Source organism: Callorhinchus milii, unplaced genomic scaffold, assembly GCF_018977255.1.
Source record: "Callorhinchus milii isolate IMCB2004 unplaced genomic scaffold, IMCB_Cmil_1.0 Scaffold8, whole genome shotgun sequence".
Classification (NCBI taxonomy): domain Eukaryota; kingdom Metazoa; phylum Chordata; class Chondrichthyes; order Chimaeriformes; family Callorhinchidae; genus Callorhinchus; species Callorhinchus milii.
In genome coordinates this window covers 21,924,523-21,944,395 of record NW_024704749.1, presented here as the reverse complement: position 1 = coordinate 21,944,395, position 19,873 = coordinate 21,924,523, and the positions used below count along the sequence as shown (strand labels likewise).

The 19,873-nt window shown below is 43.1% G+C and overlaps 1 protein-coding gene across 4 annotated transcripts; it reads right to left on the bottom strand.

Annotated features, from left to right (window-relative positions):
- Nucleotides 1-7,588: 7,588 nt before the first annotated feature.
- traf1 (TNF receptor-associated factor 1) lies at nt 7,589-18,305 on the bottom strand. Of its 4 annotated transcripts, none has more exons than XM_042337698.1 (11): nt 18,147-18,305; nt 15,625-15,962; nt 15,352-15,436; nt 13,996-14,094; nt 12,296-12,457; nt 11,718-11,789; nt 11,167-11,235; nt 9,953-10,456; nt 9,181-9,358; nt 8,497-8,645; nt 7,589-8,164 (listed from the first exon to the last, which is right to left on the bottom strand). In XM_042337698.1, exons 2-11 carry the CDS (start codon nt 15,831-15,833, stop codon nt 7,946-7,948), a joined length of 1,746 nt encoding a protein of 581 aa, XP_042193632.1. In that variant the 5' UTR covers nt 15,834-15,962; nt 18,147-18,305; the 3' UTR covers nt 7,589-7,945. The 4 variants fall into 4 exon arrangements, with proteins under 4 accessions (XP_042193632.1, XP_042193633.1, XP_007900919.1 ...); XM_042337699.1 differs by lacking the exon at nt 18,147-18,305 and adding an exon at nt 17,707-17,731; XM_007902728.2 differs by lacking the exon at nt 18,147-18,305 and adding an exon at nt 16,955-17,119.
- Between the last annotated feature and the right edge of the window lie 1,568 nt (nt 18,306-19,873).

The following is a 19,873-nucleotide window of genomic DNA, read 5'->3' as shown; positions in this document are numbered from 1 at the left end:
TTTGAGGTATCTCAACGACGTAATAAGATGCTATATCAAAGGTGAGTATTATTATTAATAATAAATACATTAAAAGTAAATATAACTAACAATCCTTGTATATATCAGTATATTCCAAAGCAATTCAGGGGATTTTTACAATAAAGTTTAAAAAATGCATTGCTGTGTGTTTTGTGGGCGATCAAAATAAATAATTAGTTATGTGTGTTTGTGTGTGGGGAGGGGGGGTGTGAGGGGGGAGAGTAAACAAAAAGAAACTTTGTTCTTGTGTTTAATCTGCTGTTTCAGGAGCTTTGTCGAAGTCATAAATAAATGATTTCAGGCGGGTTTTAATTAGCCTGGTTGCATTTATACTCACTCCCTCACAAGCCTGTGGCTGGGATTTCTGCCGGAAAAAGAGGGCAAGACCGATCAATTCAGCACCTCAGGAACTTGCACAAAAAGCTATCCCTATTAGGCCGGTAGTAACAACAACAAAAAGGTAAGGAAATAATAAATAAGTAAAACAAAACATTGAGTGAGGTTCCTTCAATAATAAGAGGCACATCACATAACCAATCACTGGGTTCAGTTATTTCTGGTGTGTTTATTGAAACTAGCAGTTTATTTCCCAGACCAGAATTGATAAACTAAACAATGTTGTCTGTCTGGTATTACAATAGCAGTAACAATAATAATAATAATAATAATTAATTATTAATAATAATCCTTGCATTTGATATAGCGCTTTTCACGTCGGGAAAGCGTTTCACAGAACACACTGTAAAGTGAATTGACTGTATATTTGTGGGCGAACGCGGCAGCCAATTGCGCACAGCAATGTCCCACAAACAGTCGTAGCTTGAAAATGACCAATTTATTATTGTTTTGGGTTTTGGAGGGATTATTATAGCAGTATTGTGTTCTATAAAGGTGAGTTGCTCTTACAGAAATCAGTGAAGAATTTGCCAGTGGACTGAGCTATTAAAAGTCGCAGTTTTTAATTATTATTGATCCTGTCTGACATAAACATCTCTTGGCTTTATCTGAATGGATTGGTATCTCCCCATCCCAGAGTGGGACCCAGTCGTGCAGCGAGGCAGACGACACGGTTTTCACACGGAAACAGCAACAAAAACAGAATTCGAAATATTTTATTACTTGTTAAAAAAAATATCTAAAATTTGTATCATTGGAAGGTATCCTTTCTAATCAGTGATCATTTTTTTCGGGAGGTGGTGGGTGGGGGGGGGGGGGGAAATGTTCCACGTTGTTGTCTCACCCATCTATCCACCTCCATCCAGAACGTACACATTTTATTATTATTATTGAGTGCCCAAATAAAAAAAAAGAAAGTTTTTATAGCAGCTCATGGCACCTTTTTATATATACATATATATATATATATATATATATATAATAATACCTGTCTGATGATTTTGATCCCACCACTTACAAGGCACCTGGGAGATAGACACACAATAATTGCAATCAGCAAACTCTGAAATATGGACTCAAGTATTTATTCAAACCTGATAACAATACTTTGAATCCATCCAATATATCGAAACGTTAGGCAAACTTCCTTACTCCACACGTCTCTGTTTATCGAGTAGCAAGTAGGAACCAGGTTGTTAGTCGATTGGTGGATCACTTTTACAAGGATAATGATCCCTTAAAAAAAAATAATTTGGTCACTCAATCCACAACTGTTTGTGGGATACTGCAGTGCGCAAATGACTGCCACATTTCGCCCACAAAATATACAGTCAATTCACTTTACTGTGAAGCGCTTTGAGACATTGTGAAGATATGATAAGGCACTAAATCAAATGCAAGGATTATTCTCATTATTATTATTATTATTATTATCTGAAAATACAGTAACTTCGAGTGTTATTTTAGAACTTTGGTTGATGTTTGCAGGATTTTAGTTAACTTGCTGAGTATAATGCATACCAGTTGCCAAGCTGCGCAGTTGCACGTTTTGCACTCCAGCTTAAGTAATATGATCGAGTGAGATTGTTCCTCAGCTTTTTAAAAAAAGAAACCGGAGGGGATTTGAGTTTTGGTGGGTAGTTAGGTGACTTTAATGTAGACCAATTCTAGGGAAATAGATTTTTACCACAGATGTGACTACTTTAACTAAATGCTACTTATATACTTCTAACTATGACAGACTTAATTACACACTTTCTTTACTCTGTCTGACCAATAATAATAATAATAATCCTTGCATTTGATGTAGCGCTTTTCACGTCAGGAGGACATCCCAAAGCGCTTCACAGAACACACTGTAAAGTGAATTGACTGTATATTTGTGGGCGAACCACAATATTTGACCAAGTATGGAGTATGGAGTCCTGTAGGGTATTGGTTAGCAAGAGGATCTGGGCTCAATTCCCGGGCGGGGTGCAAACTTAGGCAAGTTTCCTTACTTCACAAGCTTCTGTTTACCTAGTAGTATGTCGGAACCCAGTTGTTAGTCGCTTGGCGGGTCGTTTTCCAGCACTAATAATCCCTTCAAAAACAAATGAATAAATAATAAGAATTTGGTCATTCAATCCAAGACTGTTTGTGGGAATTCACTGCTGTGTTCCGCCCACAAAATATACAGTCAATTCATTTTACAATATATTTTGTGAAGTGCATTGAGACATCTCAAAGATGTGATGAAGCACTGTATAAAATGTAAGGATTATTATTGTTATTATTTTATTATTACTCAGGTTTTTTTTTGTATTGTTCTCAAGCTGGCATGAAGGTCATTATAAGGTAAAATGATCATGCTCGAATGGTTTAAATTAAGTGGTTGAATCTTTACAGCTCAGATGCAATTCTTCAGTCACTGCTAAATAATAATAATCTCTGCATTTGAAATTGGAAGCTTTGTAGCTCTTTCCCACAAAAAGATGAGTGAAAACACCATCATTTGAAACATTTATCCTCTCTCATTGAAAACGGTACAATATTTGCTCTCTCCTGCACCAGGTTCTGTGAGCTGATCATTCCCATCCTCGCCCGGCTTCACGAGTTCCCCGTCCCCCAGAGTATCGAGTTTGAGATCCTCATCTTCATTTTTAAAGCCCTCCCTACCTCAGCCACCTGTCCATTCAGCAGACGCTATCCTGCTTCGTGTCCTCCACCCTGCCCGCCCCACTATCAGTGGTCGAGCCTTCAGCCTCTCTGCCCCCACCCACTGGAACTCTATCCTGGAGTCCCCTCACCTCACTCCCTTCCTTGCCTACTTCAAGGCCCACCTCAAGACCTTCCTCTTTGACCGAGCCTTCAGTCATCCTCCCACCCTCCACCCCTTTTGATTCAACCCCCAAGGTCGGGCGCAAACCCTTGACTGTCAATGGGACGACCTCCCAACATGAAAGGCACTATATAAATATAATTTGTTGTTGCTTAATCCTTAACGCTGAATAATTTGGTGAAGGGTAAGTTTATTAATTGGTTACTTCTTAAATTTGCAAAATAGAATGATTCTGTAACATCCAAGGATCTGAGAGCTCCATTAGAATATCATAATAATAATCCTTGCATTTGACATAGTGCTTTATCACGTCATTGATAGCGTCTCAAAGTGCTTCACAGAATATGCTATAAAAATGGATTTACTGTGTATTTTGTGGGAACAATGTACCACTGCATGATTAACCCTTTGGACTGTCTGTAATGTATAACATTATATAATATGTAATGTACATATATATATACAATATATATATACAATATATATATTATTACTATAAAATCTGTAAGTGTTGACTGTTGATTAAATACCCAGAATTGCCACGCTCAAAACTCAGCAGGTGTTGAGAATGTGCCTTGGATTCGCAGAAGGTTAAAATTCATTGTGAACCTTTGTAACAAATACCTTTCCATCATAAAACTGAAATGGAAAAGAAACAGATTTCTACATTTTGGTGTCTGAAGAGTTAGACAGTTGGCAAGGTTGAGCATCGCTTTGTGATAGCCTGGTTTGAGTTGCTGGGGTCATATGGAGAGCCGTTTACACTGTATTTAGCTGTTCTAGGGGCAGAAATAATTCCTTCAAAAAAAATAAAAACTTGCACACTTAATCCACGACTGTTTGAGGGACACAGTTGTGCACAATTGGCTGCTGCGATTTGCCCACAAAACATAGTCAATTCACTTTATAGTATAGTCTGTGAAGTGCTTTGAGACGTCTAGAAGACGTGATGGGACGTTTTATCATATGCAAAGATTATTATTATTAGAAATGAGGCTCACAAAATCTGAAGAATGAAATGACCAAAAGACCTGCAGAAATAGTCATGGCATGGATGCTCAGATTTATTAAATGCCCCAAAGCTCTTTGCAGGATATACTATGCAGTGACTGAGTACCTTATCAAGTCTTCTAGATGTCTCAAAGCGCTTTGCAGAATATACTGTAAAGTATCTTCTGGTGTTGAACGAAATCCCATAGAATCTTTCATGGATCAAATATTAGTTTACTTTTGCTCCCAAAACTCAGTCACTGCATAGTATATCCTGCAAAGAGCTTTTGGAGCATCCAACGTGAAAGGCGTTGTCCCAAATATAAGGATTATTATTACTTAAAATAACCCCACAACAAAAAAAGGAAAGGTTTCAGTATTTCACTTGTATAAAGCCCCTTGAAAATAGATTGAGATGTCACCCCCATATGTATTGTGATGCAGCAGAAATTGTGTGTAGATGCATATAGAGAAGGAACGTGATCAGGTATCTTACGTGTAGAGTTGTAGTGAACTACTGCATCCAGACCCAAAGCACATTCTAGGACCCATTATTATCACTGCATATCGTTTCTTGTGCTGCTTTAGGTAGGAACTTGTTGGGGATAGGTATGATGCTAGGAAGAACAGCGTTGAGATCTACTTGCTGAAAAGGTGTCCAAATATGGCAGTGCTTGTGTAAAGCAGTTCAGACAGTGTCCAAATATGGTTGAACTCACTGCACCAAAAGCACGGCTCAGGAGAGGTGCTTTTACTGAACTGCACACAAGAGGTCACTCTCGCAATGCAAGATGTGCGATAGTGCAGTCGGCGAATGGTGTTAACCTCGAGTGGGCCTTTTTAATGTTACCAGAGCATTGCATTCTTTCGGTTACATTTTCACTTTACTTTCTTGTCTTAAAGACGAGTACTGTTCTGGCATTGAGTGAGAGGCACCAAGGGGGGAAAACGCACCTTGTCAGTATAAAAGGAACTGTTAGACCCCGTTCTTTTAAGATTGTGTTTCACGTCCGTGGTGCATTTTAGTATTTTTTTTAAAAAAAGTTTTTTTTTAAAAAAAACATAAAAGATGTCTATTTAGCCACTGTTTGGAGGGTGCAGAGAGCAACAAAAAAATATCGAGGCCAGTTAGGGATTAGAAACCTCCCCTCTACATCTGCTGCTCGGAGGCCACACAGGGGATAACTCTACTCAGGGAAAATGACTTACAAATGCTCCACAACTATATTGAATTTCTATTTCATATAATAATCCTTGCATTTGATGTAGCACCTTGTCACGTCATTGAAACGTCTCAAAGCGCTTCACAGGATATATTGTAAAATGTAGTGACTGCATGTTTTGTAGGCGAAACCCGGCAGACATTTGCACACAGCAGTGTCCCACAAACAGTCGTGGAGTGAGTGACCAAATTATTATTGCTATTTTCTTCTAGATTTCTATCTCCAATACTAGGGAAATCAGTGAACACTTTTGAGTTTGGCTTCACGACATTCTCAAGATATGTGTATATACATACACACACTCACGTAACTCTAGAAGTAAACCAATGACTGTGGAATCTGGAACAAGCAGTGCCAACGGAGTGGGTCGGTGGGGGGAAACAAGAAGAAAAACCCCAAAACCCACGCATTCTCAGAAGCAAAACCAGTTACAAAGAAAATAGCACAGTCCCATCGATTTGGTTGTTACAAAGTTTAATTGACCGCTGTTTGCTATACTGAATCTCGAAGTGATTTGTGTTGTACAAAGTATGAGCGTGCAGTGGCATTGAAGATAACAGCAACCCAATGTAACTGATGTTTCTCTAATATTGCAGTGTTACCAATAAATGGGAATGTTGAGTAGGTTTACCAGGTTCGTAATATGCTGTCTGTTTAAAGACACTTTCCCGCACATCTAGATTCAGTACATTGCCCATCCTGCACCCCGTGGAGGTAGCGGCAGCCAGGACAAAACAAAAATTGTACACAACTGGGATACAATCTTCCATTCTAAGGGGTCTGGCACATCCGTGCGCAGAGTGAAAGCGATGGGTTCATCGTGTTACACAGGGTTGCAGAAATGCGAGGGGTCGAACGCAGAGAGGGCTGCAAGTGGCTGGAGTTACACAGGTAAGGTGGAATGTGGGTTTGTGAACGGTTGGTCGTTGGAAGGCGTGTGGGAGATGTGATCGCTCGTGGCTTTGGCAGTACTTGTGTCCATTTTCAAGGAGACAGGGCTGTAGGGAGGGGCCTGTCAGGGAGAAGTGACTTCCCTGAGCAGCCTCCTTTCCAAACACCAGATGCTGCAGATTTTTGTTACTGATTCACAATAAACCAAAGGATGAAAATCCCTCAGTTATTAACATTCAGACCACAACTGCTCCGATAAAAATTAAGAGAGATAAAGTCCTGTCTTTTCAGTCCTCTCTCCTGCAAATGTCCAATCCGTTCAGAAACCGAGATCGCACCTTGTGTGCGCGTAGCTCTACCGACTCACAGCTCTCAGGACATTTAAAAAATTCCTTTACTTCCCATTCAAGACATCAGTTTGCTGCAAGATACGAGCTGCTGCTCAAGTGCAGAGCTGTGGCCAACTAGACAGGCATCCAACTGGCAGATGCAGGCAGGCGATCTCCTCTCCTACATCTGCTACTCAGAGGCCAGATAGGGGATAACTCTGTGCAGGGGAAACTGGGAATGTTGAGTAGGCTTTCTAGGTTTCTGACATGTTGTCTGTTTAAGACATGTTCCTGCACATCAACCCAATTGGTTCAACTCTTTAAAATGGGTGGATGTGGAGCAGTCTGGCAGAGAAAGCAAACTTAAAACCTCATAAGCGAAGCTGAAAACCTCTCTACTCCACACACATTCAAACAGATATGCAAGCCTGTATCTACTTCTCATTACTGAGATGTGCAATTCAAAACATATATAACTAGCATTGGGGCAAGAGTTGTAAATATGTAGGCAAATAAACTCAAAATCTTCTTCCAGAATCAGTTTTCAACAGAACAATATACTGTAGTTACAGCAGTACACAAGCCACTACTGGGACTTCAGACGGAATCATATATGGGATAAAAACAAATCAGAATAATTGCCATGTTCAGCTTATTAAATTCAGGACAAAGTTCCCAAACTTGGCGCGAATGACATTCATTCCCTCCCTCCCTCACTCATTCACATACACACACAAAAAAGACGTCTTTCATAGTAAAGTGTAAAGCACACCACGCACACCCCAGATATTCACCATCAGAAACATGTATAAAGAACATAAGAATTAGGAGCAGGAGTAGGCCATTCGGCCTCTCGAGCCTGCCCCACAGTTCAATAAGATCATGGCTGATTTATTCTAACTCCACCTACCCGCTTTATCCCGATATCCCTTTATCCACAGGAAATCTATCAATCTCAGTCTTGAATAAAAATGTACCTTTGTGTATGTCTTACTCAACTATAAAACTGGCCTCAGTACTAATCCATGTCATAAATCTCCCTGGCATCCCTCACTTAATATTAAATAGTACAAGGAAAATTCTTGTTTTCAGTGAAAGAGTAGGGCCATCAGCAAACCCCCAAGCAGTCTAACATTATACCTCCCTGGCCTACTCCACAGGTCATGATGTAGCCATCACTAAACCACTGTAGTATTTGACTTATTTTAGCAATAAACATTTTCCCCTGAAATACAAATAATGTTGATGCAAATTAGTCCCTGCAATTTCCTCTTTTAAGTGGGCGTATCTATGATGCATTTAATGAAGAGAGTTTCATCTTTCACGTAGGCCTGTTTAGGAGAGTCCAGTTTACACAGTGAGAAAAACATAGGACAGCCACTGGCAATGTTCATCTCGTTCACTGGCCTCTGAAACGAGGACGAGTTCAGGTCAGGACGAAAGGCATCAATCACATGTTCTCTGTTGTTCTGGTCCAGGAACATGAAGGTGACCTTAGGAGTAGAAACAGCACGATTTCAGTTCAGAGTAAAAGCTGCACTTTCCTGCTGTGCAAACCTCAACAACTAAAGCAGCATAAACCAAAAGGCTGAACACAGGATTTAAGAACCAATCTACACCCCAGCTGCCACCCTTCCTCTGCAACCTCCGCCATCCTTACCAACCCAGCCATTCCCTTCGCTCGGCCGACACTCGCCTACTCTACATCCCCTGCTCTATATGCCCCACTACCAGCAGGCGGGCCTTCAGCCAGTTCATGATTCACTCTCCTGCAGGTAGCTGCATCCTCTATGGATAATATCTTCCACTTGTCATACAGCATTACCTTCTGCTTGAAAGGCCACTGGAGCAGGGCATCGTATTCACCCCTCATCATAACAAAGAACAGCGAGATGTGAGATCCTCGACCTGCTCCGTCACCATTTAAGTAAACCCTCATCCGCACCTTGTACCCGTATCTGCTGGTGTAGAAAGCTGGAAAATAAAAAGGAAACAGACCTCAGCTCAAAAACACGGGTTACAGGTCACGCCTTTCACCACAAACTGCTTTGGAACAAAGTATGTTAAATCCTGCACAGCTCATTACGACACCTGGTCTGCTATCGGCCTTCAAAAGCATCTAACACAAAGCCTAGGTGTGTGCCAGGGGGTGCCAGGCCAGGACTGTCAAGTAAGCGTCGTGGGGATATTCTCTCAACGTGAAAGGTACCATATAAATGTAACTATGTACTTTGCAATAAAATAATTGAACTAATTTCTTCTGTGGTATAATCAGTCCCCTCTCCTGTATTGAGGAGCTTTGGGACGTCCTCCTGATGTGAAAGGCGCTATACAAACGTAATTTGACGTTTGTTGTAGCAGCGCTCACTGATTTTTCTTGAGATGAATACTGTAAATTGGATTGACCGTATATTTTCGTGGGCAAAATGTAAAATAATCCACGTAAACTACAGTAAACTCCTTATAAGTCGACCCTGCCTTAACTTTTTTTAAAAAAATTAAAGCATACCAGGAGAGTAAAGGCTGGTGATTCTTCCCGCAATGGCTTCCTGGCGCTTTCTAGTGAAATCTGTAATCTTCCACATAAATATTCCATCGTAAGAGACGTCCTCCACGGCGAGGATCTGCATGCGGAGCTCGTTGAGGAGCACATCTTTCAGGGCCAGGAGATGCTGCTGATCAGTGACCTGGAAGCCCAACAGACAAAAAGTGAACATTTCCAGGTTATTTTTCTATTAGTAAAAGCAACTGTTACAGGAAATTTAAAGGGATGTTTCCCTTTAAAGGGGTGGAAGATTGCATAGCTCCACTACGTTCTTGTTCAAGAAACTGTGAATTCACAACTGCACTCAGGTCCACCCACATTTCTACACAGTGCCATATTACCTGCTCTTTGCAGGAGACTGTTAGGATATACGCTGCTGCTCGATGGAATCACCACACCCTGTGTGTAACTGTGTATTTCAATTGTGATTACTGTATATGGAAATTACTATACACAGACTTTACTGTGGGCCATGCAAATATTGAAGAGGCATACAAATCAACCCAGATATCTGGTAATATGCAAACGTGCGTTATAACTGCATGAACTACTGAAAGCAGAAAAAGCTACAACAGAAATGCTTCTGTTAAATGCTTTGCAAACAGGTCAAAAGATTCCAAGCACAGATGATTGTATTGGGCTTTGTGTACACTTTATAGAAGTTAGTAAAGCAACCGAGTTTGCCTGATAGCGATATCTCGGTGCTTAGTGGATACCAAACATAAACCTGCCTTACCTTACGTTCCAAGTTTTTAATGATGTCTTGATCGAGCTTGTTCTGTCTTTCAAATGCACCCATAGTGGTTTGGGCTTTCTCTACCTCCCGGTTCAAAACTGTCACAATATTTTCGAAGGTCTGAATTTTCCTTTCGAGACCGCTGATTTTGCTTTGACACTCTGTTAACGTCTCCCCAGAGCACAGTGCCAATGGTAAATCGGTAATGCTGCCGGAATAGGAAGCTCCATCAGCGCTGTCACATTCCAAGCCGTTCGATTCCACGGCTACTTGTGACTGCAGGGAAGACAGGGAGCCTTGCAAGCGCAGAGAGGACAGTCGCTTCTCCAGATGCTGGGTTTTGGAGTTTATGAGTGCGACAGCTGAGGCATCCTCATCGTCTCCATTAGCAAGGTTGCAACCATGCAACAAGTTGACTTTTATAGTGCTGGTAAACTGAAGCAGCAGGTTGAGGTGCACATTGACTGAAGAGTTCATGTGATCCTTCAGGAGCTCTTTACCACCCTGCTTAAAGCACAAGAATTTCACAAGTTCCATCCACGAACAACAGTAGCAACTTGCATTTACACAGAGCCTTTCACGTGGAGTAGCGTCCCGGAGCGCTTCACAGTGACAGAGTCTGACAACGAGTCATGGGGAGTGGGCGGTGACCGTAAGCGCGATCAAAAAGGAAGGTCTTCAAGGGGGATTTGAAGATGGGGAGGGAAGGGGTGAGCGGAGGTTGCGTGACTTGATATCTCTGTTAACAGATCCATAAACCTAATGAGATATCAAATCACACAGTCACCAAATAAAAGCGTAAATTTACAGTGACTGGAGCTAAAACTGTCAGGCCAAATCTCACAAAATCTTTTGTGGGTGAAAGCTGTAATGAGTTTTCGCCCACAAAAGATAAATTCACTTTACAGTATATTCTGTGAAGCCCTTTGAGCATCTTGAAGATGTGATAAGCAGCTATATCAAATACAAGGATTATTATTATTATTTTTATCATCTCAGCCAGTCGTAGGATATAAATTACATCTTGATAGCCCAGTAATGAAACGGACATTGTATTAGAAAGAGAACTATATCACTGAACCATTCAAGCAAGACTGAAAATTGTCACCTGTGCAATGTACGTTGCACATCGGACAAACAGAATTTCATAAGAATATCCACAACGAAAAAAATAAAAACAAAGACAGAAAGAATTTCTAAATCAGGAGGCTTACCCTGAAAGTACAGCCTATTTCTGTGAAGCAACATTTGTCCCGGGTTTTGATTCCTCCATGCAAGTGAGACTGTAAAACAAATGATCCAAATCAACAGCAATTTATATCACCTTCTCTGGAATTGGATTAATTCCTGGTCAACCTGAATAAAAGGTTAGGCTCCATTGTATGAGTGGACCTTTACTGAGTTCTGACAAAAGGTCATCGACCTGAAACGTTAACTAATTTGCCTCTCTCCATAGATGCTGCCTGATCTGCTGAGTGTTCCCAGCAACTTCTGTTCTTATTTCAGATTCCCAGCACCTACGGTATTTTGCCTTTCGTTTTAGGGTGAAAAGGGAACACAGCAGAAGTATCTTACCCACAGCACAGCAGGACAGAGCTTTCAATATGAATGACTCATATACTGATGCACCTCTAACAGGCACCCACAAGCTGTTTAATGCATTCACTTCTATAATAATAAACCGCGTAACAGCAGAGGTCTCGGTTTGGAGGGATAGAGCTGCTTATTTTCTTGACAACATGTTTTAAGTTGATAAGACTCTCACCTTTTCCCTGCTCGGTGGTTCATCTTTAAATGGCTTTGCCTCTTTGATGGATGCTTCCTCACACAGATGCTCCTGAAAAGGATGAAATGTAATCTTTTCACTCGATTGAAGCAGAAGTTAACAAGTCATAGTTTGTTCTCCCAGCAAATTAACCTCCAGAGCAGCTCTGGCAAAGTCAATGATAGCATTTACAAATGTGCTCAATTACTTGTTTTACACACCACAGTAATGGAGGCAACGAGAATGAACACAGACTTGCTTTGGTCTATCGCAACAGCATGAAAAAAATATCGCTGAAAATAAGTGACATGACAATGTGCGTGTTATCACATGGTATGAGGCAGTCAGCGGCACGGATGATACTTAATCTGACATCCCTCTCCAGTCAGCAAGCAATAGTCATGTCATCTGAACAGCTTTCACATCAGATGCCAATAGAGGGTATAGTGTTAATTTCAGATTAATTCTAGAAATACGTTTCTTTTTGAGATCTGACGGTGAAGTATAATAATTCGCTATCAGATTCCATGAAAAACGCTTATATTCTTTTTCCACGCCAAGAAATACGATCTTCAAACCTGCATGTCTTTCATAAACATCTTCACGTTGCACCACTGGCATTCGTTCATATTATTTTTGCACTCTCTTTCCAAATGGTCTGCCAGTTTCTTCCTCAAAACCATCAGTCCGCAGCCAGTGCTGCAAGGAATCAGTGAATACTCACACTGAGACACATGATCCTAAAAAGGAAAAAGAAGCCAATGTATTATTAATACTAGTAATAATTTGATATAACTCCTCATCACTTCGGCGAGATATCTCAAAACGCTTCGCAAAATACACTGTAAGGTGAATTGATTGTATACTCTGTGGGCAAAACACGGCAGCCAATTGCGCACAGCAAGTGTCCCACAAACAGTTGTGGATTCAGTGACCAAATTATTATTTTAATTTTTTTTAAAGGGATTATTACCCCCGGAAAAGCGATCTGCCAATTGACTAACGATCAAGTTCCTAGTTACTGCTAGGTGAACAGAAGCATGTGGAGTAAAGAGACTTGTCCAATGTTTCGCCCTGCCCAGGAATCGAACCCAGGTCCTCTCAACAACAACAACAACAAGATTTCATTTATAGAGTGCTTTTCATGTCGGGAGGACGTCCGAAAGCGCTGGACAGTTGGGTCGGGACCCGAGCAGGGGGGAAATGGTCAGGGTGAGGGAAGGGAGGGAGCGAGGAGGGGAGCTGAAGGCACGGTTGAAGGCTCCCTTGCTAGGCGAGTGCACTAATCACTACGCTATAGGACTCAACAAGATCAAGGAGACTTAGTGTTAATGGAAGAACTGAAAGAAATCTGAATTCACTTTTATAGGCGCGAAAACAAATTAAATGATTGAAAATCTAACAGTAACATAGGGCAGGTAGCTGCAGCTAATACTTAGCTAAAAAAAAAGACACTGTGTGAATTACTACTTGTGTCACAAAAAGTTCAGTAATTTCTCCCTTTATTCCCAGAAAAATCCACCAGTAACCAAAGCACCAAAAAGTTTTTTTTAAACTGTAATTGTACAGTATATAGCTGTATTTCCAGTATACAGACCTTGTGTAACTAGATGATAGGCAGCTTCTCTCATGACAGTTTTCAAAGGAAGTTCAGAAATACTGTTTGTACATTTTTAGCTAGGTGGCCTTGACCCAGAGTTACCCATTACTCAAATCTACTGGTGGTGTTCAATGTGGATCTTCATAATGTAAGTGGTTAGACCTTGCTTTGAAATAGGCCAAGTTCGTACAGCTGCTTTTCCCAAGAAGAAGCATTGACTGGCTGCCTGAAGCAACAACTACAGAGATTTACAGACAACCCATCATTACCCTCTAAAGCAAAGGCTTTAATGCAAGTAACACACATGGATTTGCTTAGTAACAGCCTGTGGGTTTGTTCACATAACTGCTTTTTACCACTGAGTTCTCAATCTCAGTTCCCCTATTGATGGGGAAATACCAAACACGTCAGACACTTTGGCACAGAGATACAAATGAGTTTCTCCAAAACAGCCTCTGTCTATCCCAATGTCAGGTTGAGTAGTTGCAGACTAGGGAGGGCAACATTACCTTTCCACAGAACACAAGAAGCCCGTTTACAGAATCACAATGCACATCAGGATAACACATCAGCAACACAATAACCCAGTAAAGATATTGTTCAATCAACTCGGCAGTATAACAAGAATGTTTCAGTGACATTTTGTTATAAAATACCTTAATTGAGTGCTCAACTCACCTCATAATTTTTCATTCTCTCTTCCCATGTGCAGCCAGGATTAATACAGTGTACTTTCAAATCTAAAATCTCCTTAGAGACTGCAGCATCACTGAAAACCTAGGGTTTAAAAAATGGTAATTATTAGTTTGATGAACAGAGGTTGAATTAAATATTCAACCACTGAGATGCTTTGGAAGGAGATGCGAGCTTCCCCCAATGTCCTGACCAACAATCTTCCAGATTCATTGATTGAGCGCTCATGGCTACAAACAATCACCACATCTGACAGTAATAACTTGAAGAGATTTGAGACATTTCGACATGGAAAGGCACTGTTATTGAAAGGCAAGTGCGCACAATCATGTGAGCACACGGTACCTTCCAAAGGTTTCCAGTGAATAAAAAAGGGCTTCCCCATTGAATAAAGAAGCATTTGACATCACAGAAACCAAAAATGCAAATGCCAAAAAAAAACAGCATTTCTAAAAATGGCACAAATTCTATACGTTTGAGAATTGACAAGTCTCTGAGATGTACGATGAATCAGGCAGCACAATGACCAGATATAACTAGCTCCGTAAATGAATTGGACACTATGGTGTCTGGTAATATCACAAAACGTTTTAACTCACAACTTGTAAAATATAAACACAAAGTTTAAGGTTGTGTGACAAAAGGTATACAACAATAAAACTGGCAGCTTTGCACCACATTGGACAGAGACATTTGAAAGAAACCACAACAAGGTTCAGGTTTCACAGTGTTCAATCATAAAGGGATGGTGCTAATTTCGTCAGAGATGCTACTGCAATAGATCTGACCTTAATGAGAGCTGTTACCCCACAGGCTTCGCGTCAGTATTGATCAGAAACCACCTCAATGGAATTACCCTGTAATCTAAAGAGCAATGAGCAATATGACCAGGGGTCTTTTACATTGGGGAAAAAAATCAACCTCCCCTCACGTGTTCTGAGAGCACTCATAAGCTCACATTAACACTGAGGGATGCTACCCTGTGTGAGTGGGGGGGGGGCGGGGGGTGCTGTGTAAATGCAAGGTGTTGTTGTTTACTAGACATGGACATTCAATTCAAAGGATGCTTGGAATGTGGAATTCTCTGCCAGAAGCCAAAGTTGAGGCAGAGTCCATTAATTTGTTTAAAGGTGCAGCACTGCACTGTAGACTTTGCCTCTTCTAGGTCCTCATATTCAGAAGGTTGTAGTGTAAATGTGCACAACTCCAAGTCATTCCCTGATGCAAGAGTTAATATTGTTAAATATCCCTAAGTCTATTTTTAATCACAAAAGGGTATTTTTATAGTGCACAAAACAAACTCCGAGGCTAGATTAGGTTCAGCTGTATCTCTGCACGTACCTTTTCCAAAGATAAAATGCTGTCATCGTTCATGCTTTGTGGGTCATCTTCCTTGCATTTCTGGCAGATGGGAGTTTTGTTGCATCTAGCCAAGAAAAAGTAAATATTGAATTAATACTGATCTTTGATCAGATGCTACTTCCAGGCAGAGCCAGGATAGTATTTGATTGCGGTGAATGTACGACTTAGGCCATTATCCGATTTATAAAGACTTATGCGATAAGACTTATTTATTCTATATATAAAAAAAATTGTAGTCAGAGTGGAAAATACCTGACGATCCACTCAACACACGCCCAGCAATACCGATGTCCACACAGGGTTTGGTGCGCTTTCTTCAACACGTTCTTACAAAAGCTGCACAAGTACTTTTCCTCTGGCACATCGTCGCAGATATTTGGTGGGAAGCCCGAAGGCAATTCATTCTCATCCGGTGACGAAGTCGGACCAACGCAAACAAATCCATTGGGATTTTCTGCCATTTAAAGATGCTTATAAATCCAGGTTTTTTTTTCCTCTACAAAAAATGTAGCAAGTGTGGTTCTCTTCTTCAGTGTGGGTGAGAATGCAGAAAGTTAGAGGAGTTGAACAAAGTACAGCTTCTGTCCTCCCTGGAATGGAAATAAAACAAGTTTTCATCTAGCAAGTGAGTGAGCTTTGTAGACAAAGGAAGAAGGGGAGGTTTATAAAAAAAAGTTGTGTATGACAAGTCTGGAAATTCTCAATTTTTAAGGTCTTTTAATACACCTACTCTAAACCAATTTACCAGTAAATGTATTTGGGTTTCTCAAAAGAGCATGCTGGGTTTTATTTTCACTTCCTTCCCCCCCCCTCCCCCACAAGAGTTCAGATGACGAAGGACTTTCGACCTGATCTCATCTTTATAACTATAAACGATAAGCAGACGAGCAAACTTGTAGCCTGCACTTGCTGGTGCTTAAAGGGCAAGTGCAAATCATTCTGTGCATTAACAAAATTTCCCTTGGTCGTTTAAACAAATCACTTTAATTTGGTATTTACACTAGACAATTTACATGATCTTCCAGTAAACAGTACCAGACATTTCTGGCACTGTAATCAAATATTGGTCAGGTATACTTCGATAATTCAATTTCACACGTTTTCTATTAACTTTCACACTCGAAACAAAAAAGTTGAACACTGCCATTGTGATTTCTCTACACAGACATCGCCCTTCGACAAATCTCACGCACACAGTTGCAGACGAACACAAAGCGAAAGTCTGGTACTTCCTTTCAAAGGAAAGCTGCTAGAAATATAGAACTTTAATCAGATGCTTGCCATCCAGGCACTGTAATGAGCAAGAAACCCATCGCCGTGTGTGAGAGCCAAGGCTTGGGGACCCCAGAGTGTGTTGTGGGTATCTGCTGAAGTCTTAACAGCTAAAACTGTGTGGCTTGCCATTGAGAGCACTGTCTGGCAACCTTCTCGCCGCTTGTCCAGTTAGGACCACCCCACCCGTCAGGGCTTTGGCTTGCAGGGTTAACTTGTCCTCCCGCGCAAAGCTCCGTGAGCCTATCACCCCCAATCTTGCCTGGCTCCCCACCCCTCACAGGATCATTCATCATTCCCTCGTCCTCACCTTCAAAGCCCTCCACGGTCTTGCTCCTCCCTACCGTTGAGACCCTCTTAAAACATGACCAACCTGTCCACGGTGCCCCGACCTCCCTGTTTCGCCATTGGCGGTCAAGCCTTCAGCCCTTCTGCCCCCACCCACTGGAAATCCATCCCGGGGGCCCTCTCCTCGACTCCCTCCCTCACGTCTGAAGAGCTTCCTCTTCGACCGCGTCTTCTGTCATCTTCCCTCCTCCACCACCCCATGTCCTCCAGCCCCCCACCCACCCACGAACTCCAGCCACCCCCCACCTTCGTCCTCCAGCCACCCCCCCACCCACATCCTCCAGCCCCCCCCACCCTCGTCCTCCAGCCACCCCACCCACGCCCTCCAGCAACCCCCCCACCCACGTCCTCCACCCCCCACCCCACCCACGTCCTCCAGCCCTCCCCCCCACCCACGCCCTCCAGCCCCCCCCACCCTCGTCCTCCAGCCACCCCACCCACGCCCTCCAGCCACACCCCACCCTCGTCCTCCAGCCACCCCACCCACGCCCTCCAGCCCCACCCACCCTCGCCCTCCAGCCCCCTCACCCACGCCCTCCAGCCCCACCCACCCTCGTCCTCCAGCCCCCCTCACCCTCGTCCTCCAGCCCCCCCACCCTCGTCCTCCAGCCCCCCACCCCACCCACGTCCTCCAGCCCCCCCCCCCACCCATGTCCTCCAGCTCTTCCATCCCCCCCCGCCAACCCCATGTCCTCCAACACCCCCCCCACCCACCCCATGTCCACCACCCTTCTCGATTCCTTTCACTGCCCAGCGCTTCGGGACGTCCTCCCTACACGAAAGGCGCCGTGTGAATGTAAGTTGTTGTTGTTGTTGTTGACAGAGAGAGACGCTCGAGCGCGAGAAGCCGCCGAGTAGGTCCCGGCGGCCGTTCCAATTCAAACAGCGACGGTTTTTTTTTGAAAACAAAAGAGGCGCCAAGCGCGCGCCAGGAGGCCCGAGGCCTGAAGTGACGGGGCCCGGGGAGTGAGGGGGGGGGGGGGCGTCCGCCGGTCGGTCGGTGTCCGGGAAACCGCGGCCTCTCTTTCCTCTCACCCGGTGGGGGTGGGGGGGGTATATGTTTCTCTCTCCATCTCTCTCTACACGGCGGAGCGGGTAAGAAAATTAAGGGCCGTTTGTTTGGGTTTCGTTTCTTTTTTTTCCCCCCCGTTTACCTGAAGTTTCCGCGGTTCGTTTCCGACGCAGCGTTTCCGCCTCACTATGGCCGCTGAGCGGCGCAGGCAACCGGGCTCTGACCCCGAAGCGAGATGGGGATCCGTGTTGTCGCCCAAACACTAGCCCAAAAATAGCCCCAGGGTCAGGGTGGGGGGGTGTTGCCTCCCCTCCTGTGGGGGGTGGGGGTGGGGGGGCAGTTGGCTGTGGCTGGAGGCAGGAGTTGGCTGGTTCAGGGTCAGTGTGTTTCAAGTTGTGTCAGAAATGGTCTGCAAAGAGGTAGTGGGGAGGGGTGGGGGTGGGGGGGGGGAGATGTTTTGTTGGTACAAATAATTTTTTAAAAAAATGTTTGGCTTATGCCCCAAAAGCTGTTATTCCGCGCACAGTTCGACACGAACACGCCGGCGCCACCGCCCCAAGCACCGTCTGCCATCATCGCCCCCCCCCCCCCACACACACACACACACACCGCCCCGGACCGTCAATCATCCGGTTACTAACCCTCAGGGACAGGCTTAATAATAATAATAATAATAATAATAATAATCCTCGCATTTGATACAGCGCCTGATCACGTCGTCGAGACGTCTCGAAAACGCTTCGCGGAAATATACCGGAAAGTGTGGTGCCTTGTGTTTTTTTTGTGGGCACAGCAGTGTCCCGCAAACAGTCGTGGAGCGAGTGACCTAATTATTATTTTTTTGGAGGGATTATTACCCCCTGGAAAGCGATCCGTCAATCGATTTAGCCACCGGGTTCCTACTTACTGCTCGGCAAACAGACGTGTGGAGTAAGCAAAATTGCCTAAGCTTTCGCTCCGCCCTGGAATCAAACCCTGGTCCTCTCGCTTGTGAGGCGAGTGCGCTAACCACTACACAACAGGATTCCACGATCATACGTACTCTTCCTCACTAAATCTCAACCGTCACCTGCTTAGAAACTGCCCGCGGGACTCAAAGGGCACTGGCCATGGCAGAGCAGAACGTGCCAGCGGGACAGGGTGGCAATGCCTTGGCACCCGTTGTGGTGGTCTCTCTCTCCTTGCAATTGACATAGGACCTTTCACATCGGGAGGGCATCTCATAGCTCTTCACAGAATTGTACGACTGTATTTTTGTAGACAAACCCCTTCATCTGCGAGATGTTCAAAGAATCTCTTTGGAGTTTGACTTCATGTATTTGTGCTTCAAGGAAAGTGCAACCTCATCTTGTGATGTGATCAATATTTGTATCCCTTATTACCAAGATGGATCAATGAATAACTCACCAGTGGTTTTAGTCAGCCCAGGAGTTGAGATCATTCCCATTGATTTTGGTTGACATGTGTAATTTATTGTAGCATTCCTCACCCTGATAAAGAAATGCACTTCCATATGTTTAAGACAGTTCACAGTCAGTCTCACTAGGCTTCAATATGTGCCCACTTCCCCGATGTTGCCAATTCTCATGCATTGCTGAATAAGATAGGTTATGAATAAAACGCCCAAACTTTATTTTCTAATGGAAAAAAAATGCTCTTTTAATGAATATATTTTGCAGCCCTGAAAACCAACCCAAGTCGCTTCTTGATGTCAATATCATTGTGATGTCATGGCTGTGCAAATGCCTTTCTTTTCACTCATATTTTTAATGTAGCTTTTCAAGAGGAGCTGCCTTTTATACTTAAAATATTTGATTCAGCGCCTTTCACGTCGGGAGAACATCTCAAGGAGCTTCACAGGATATCCTG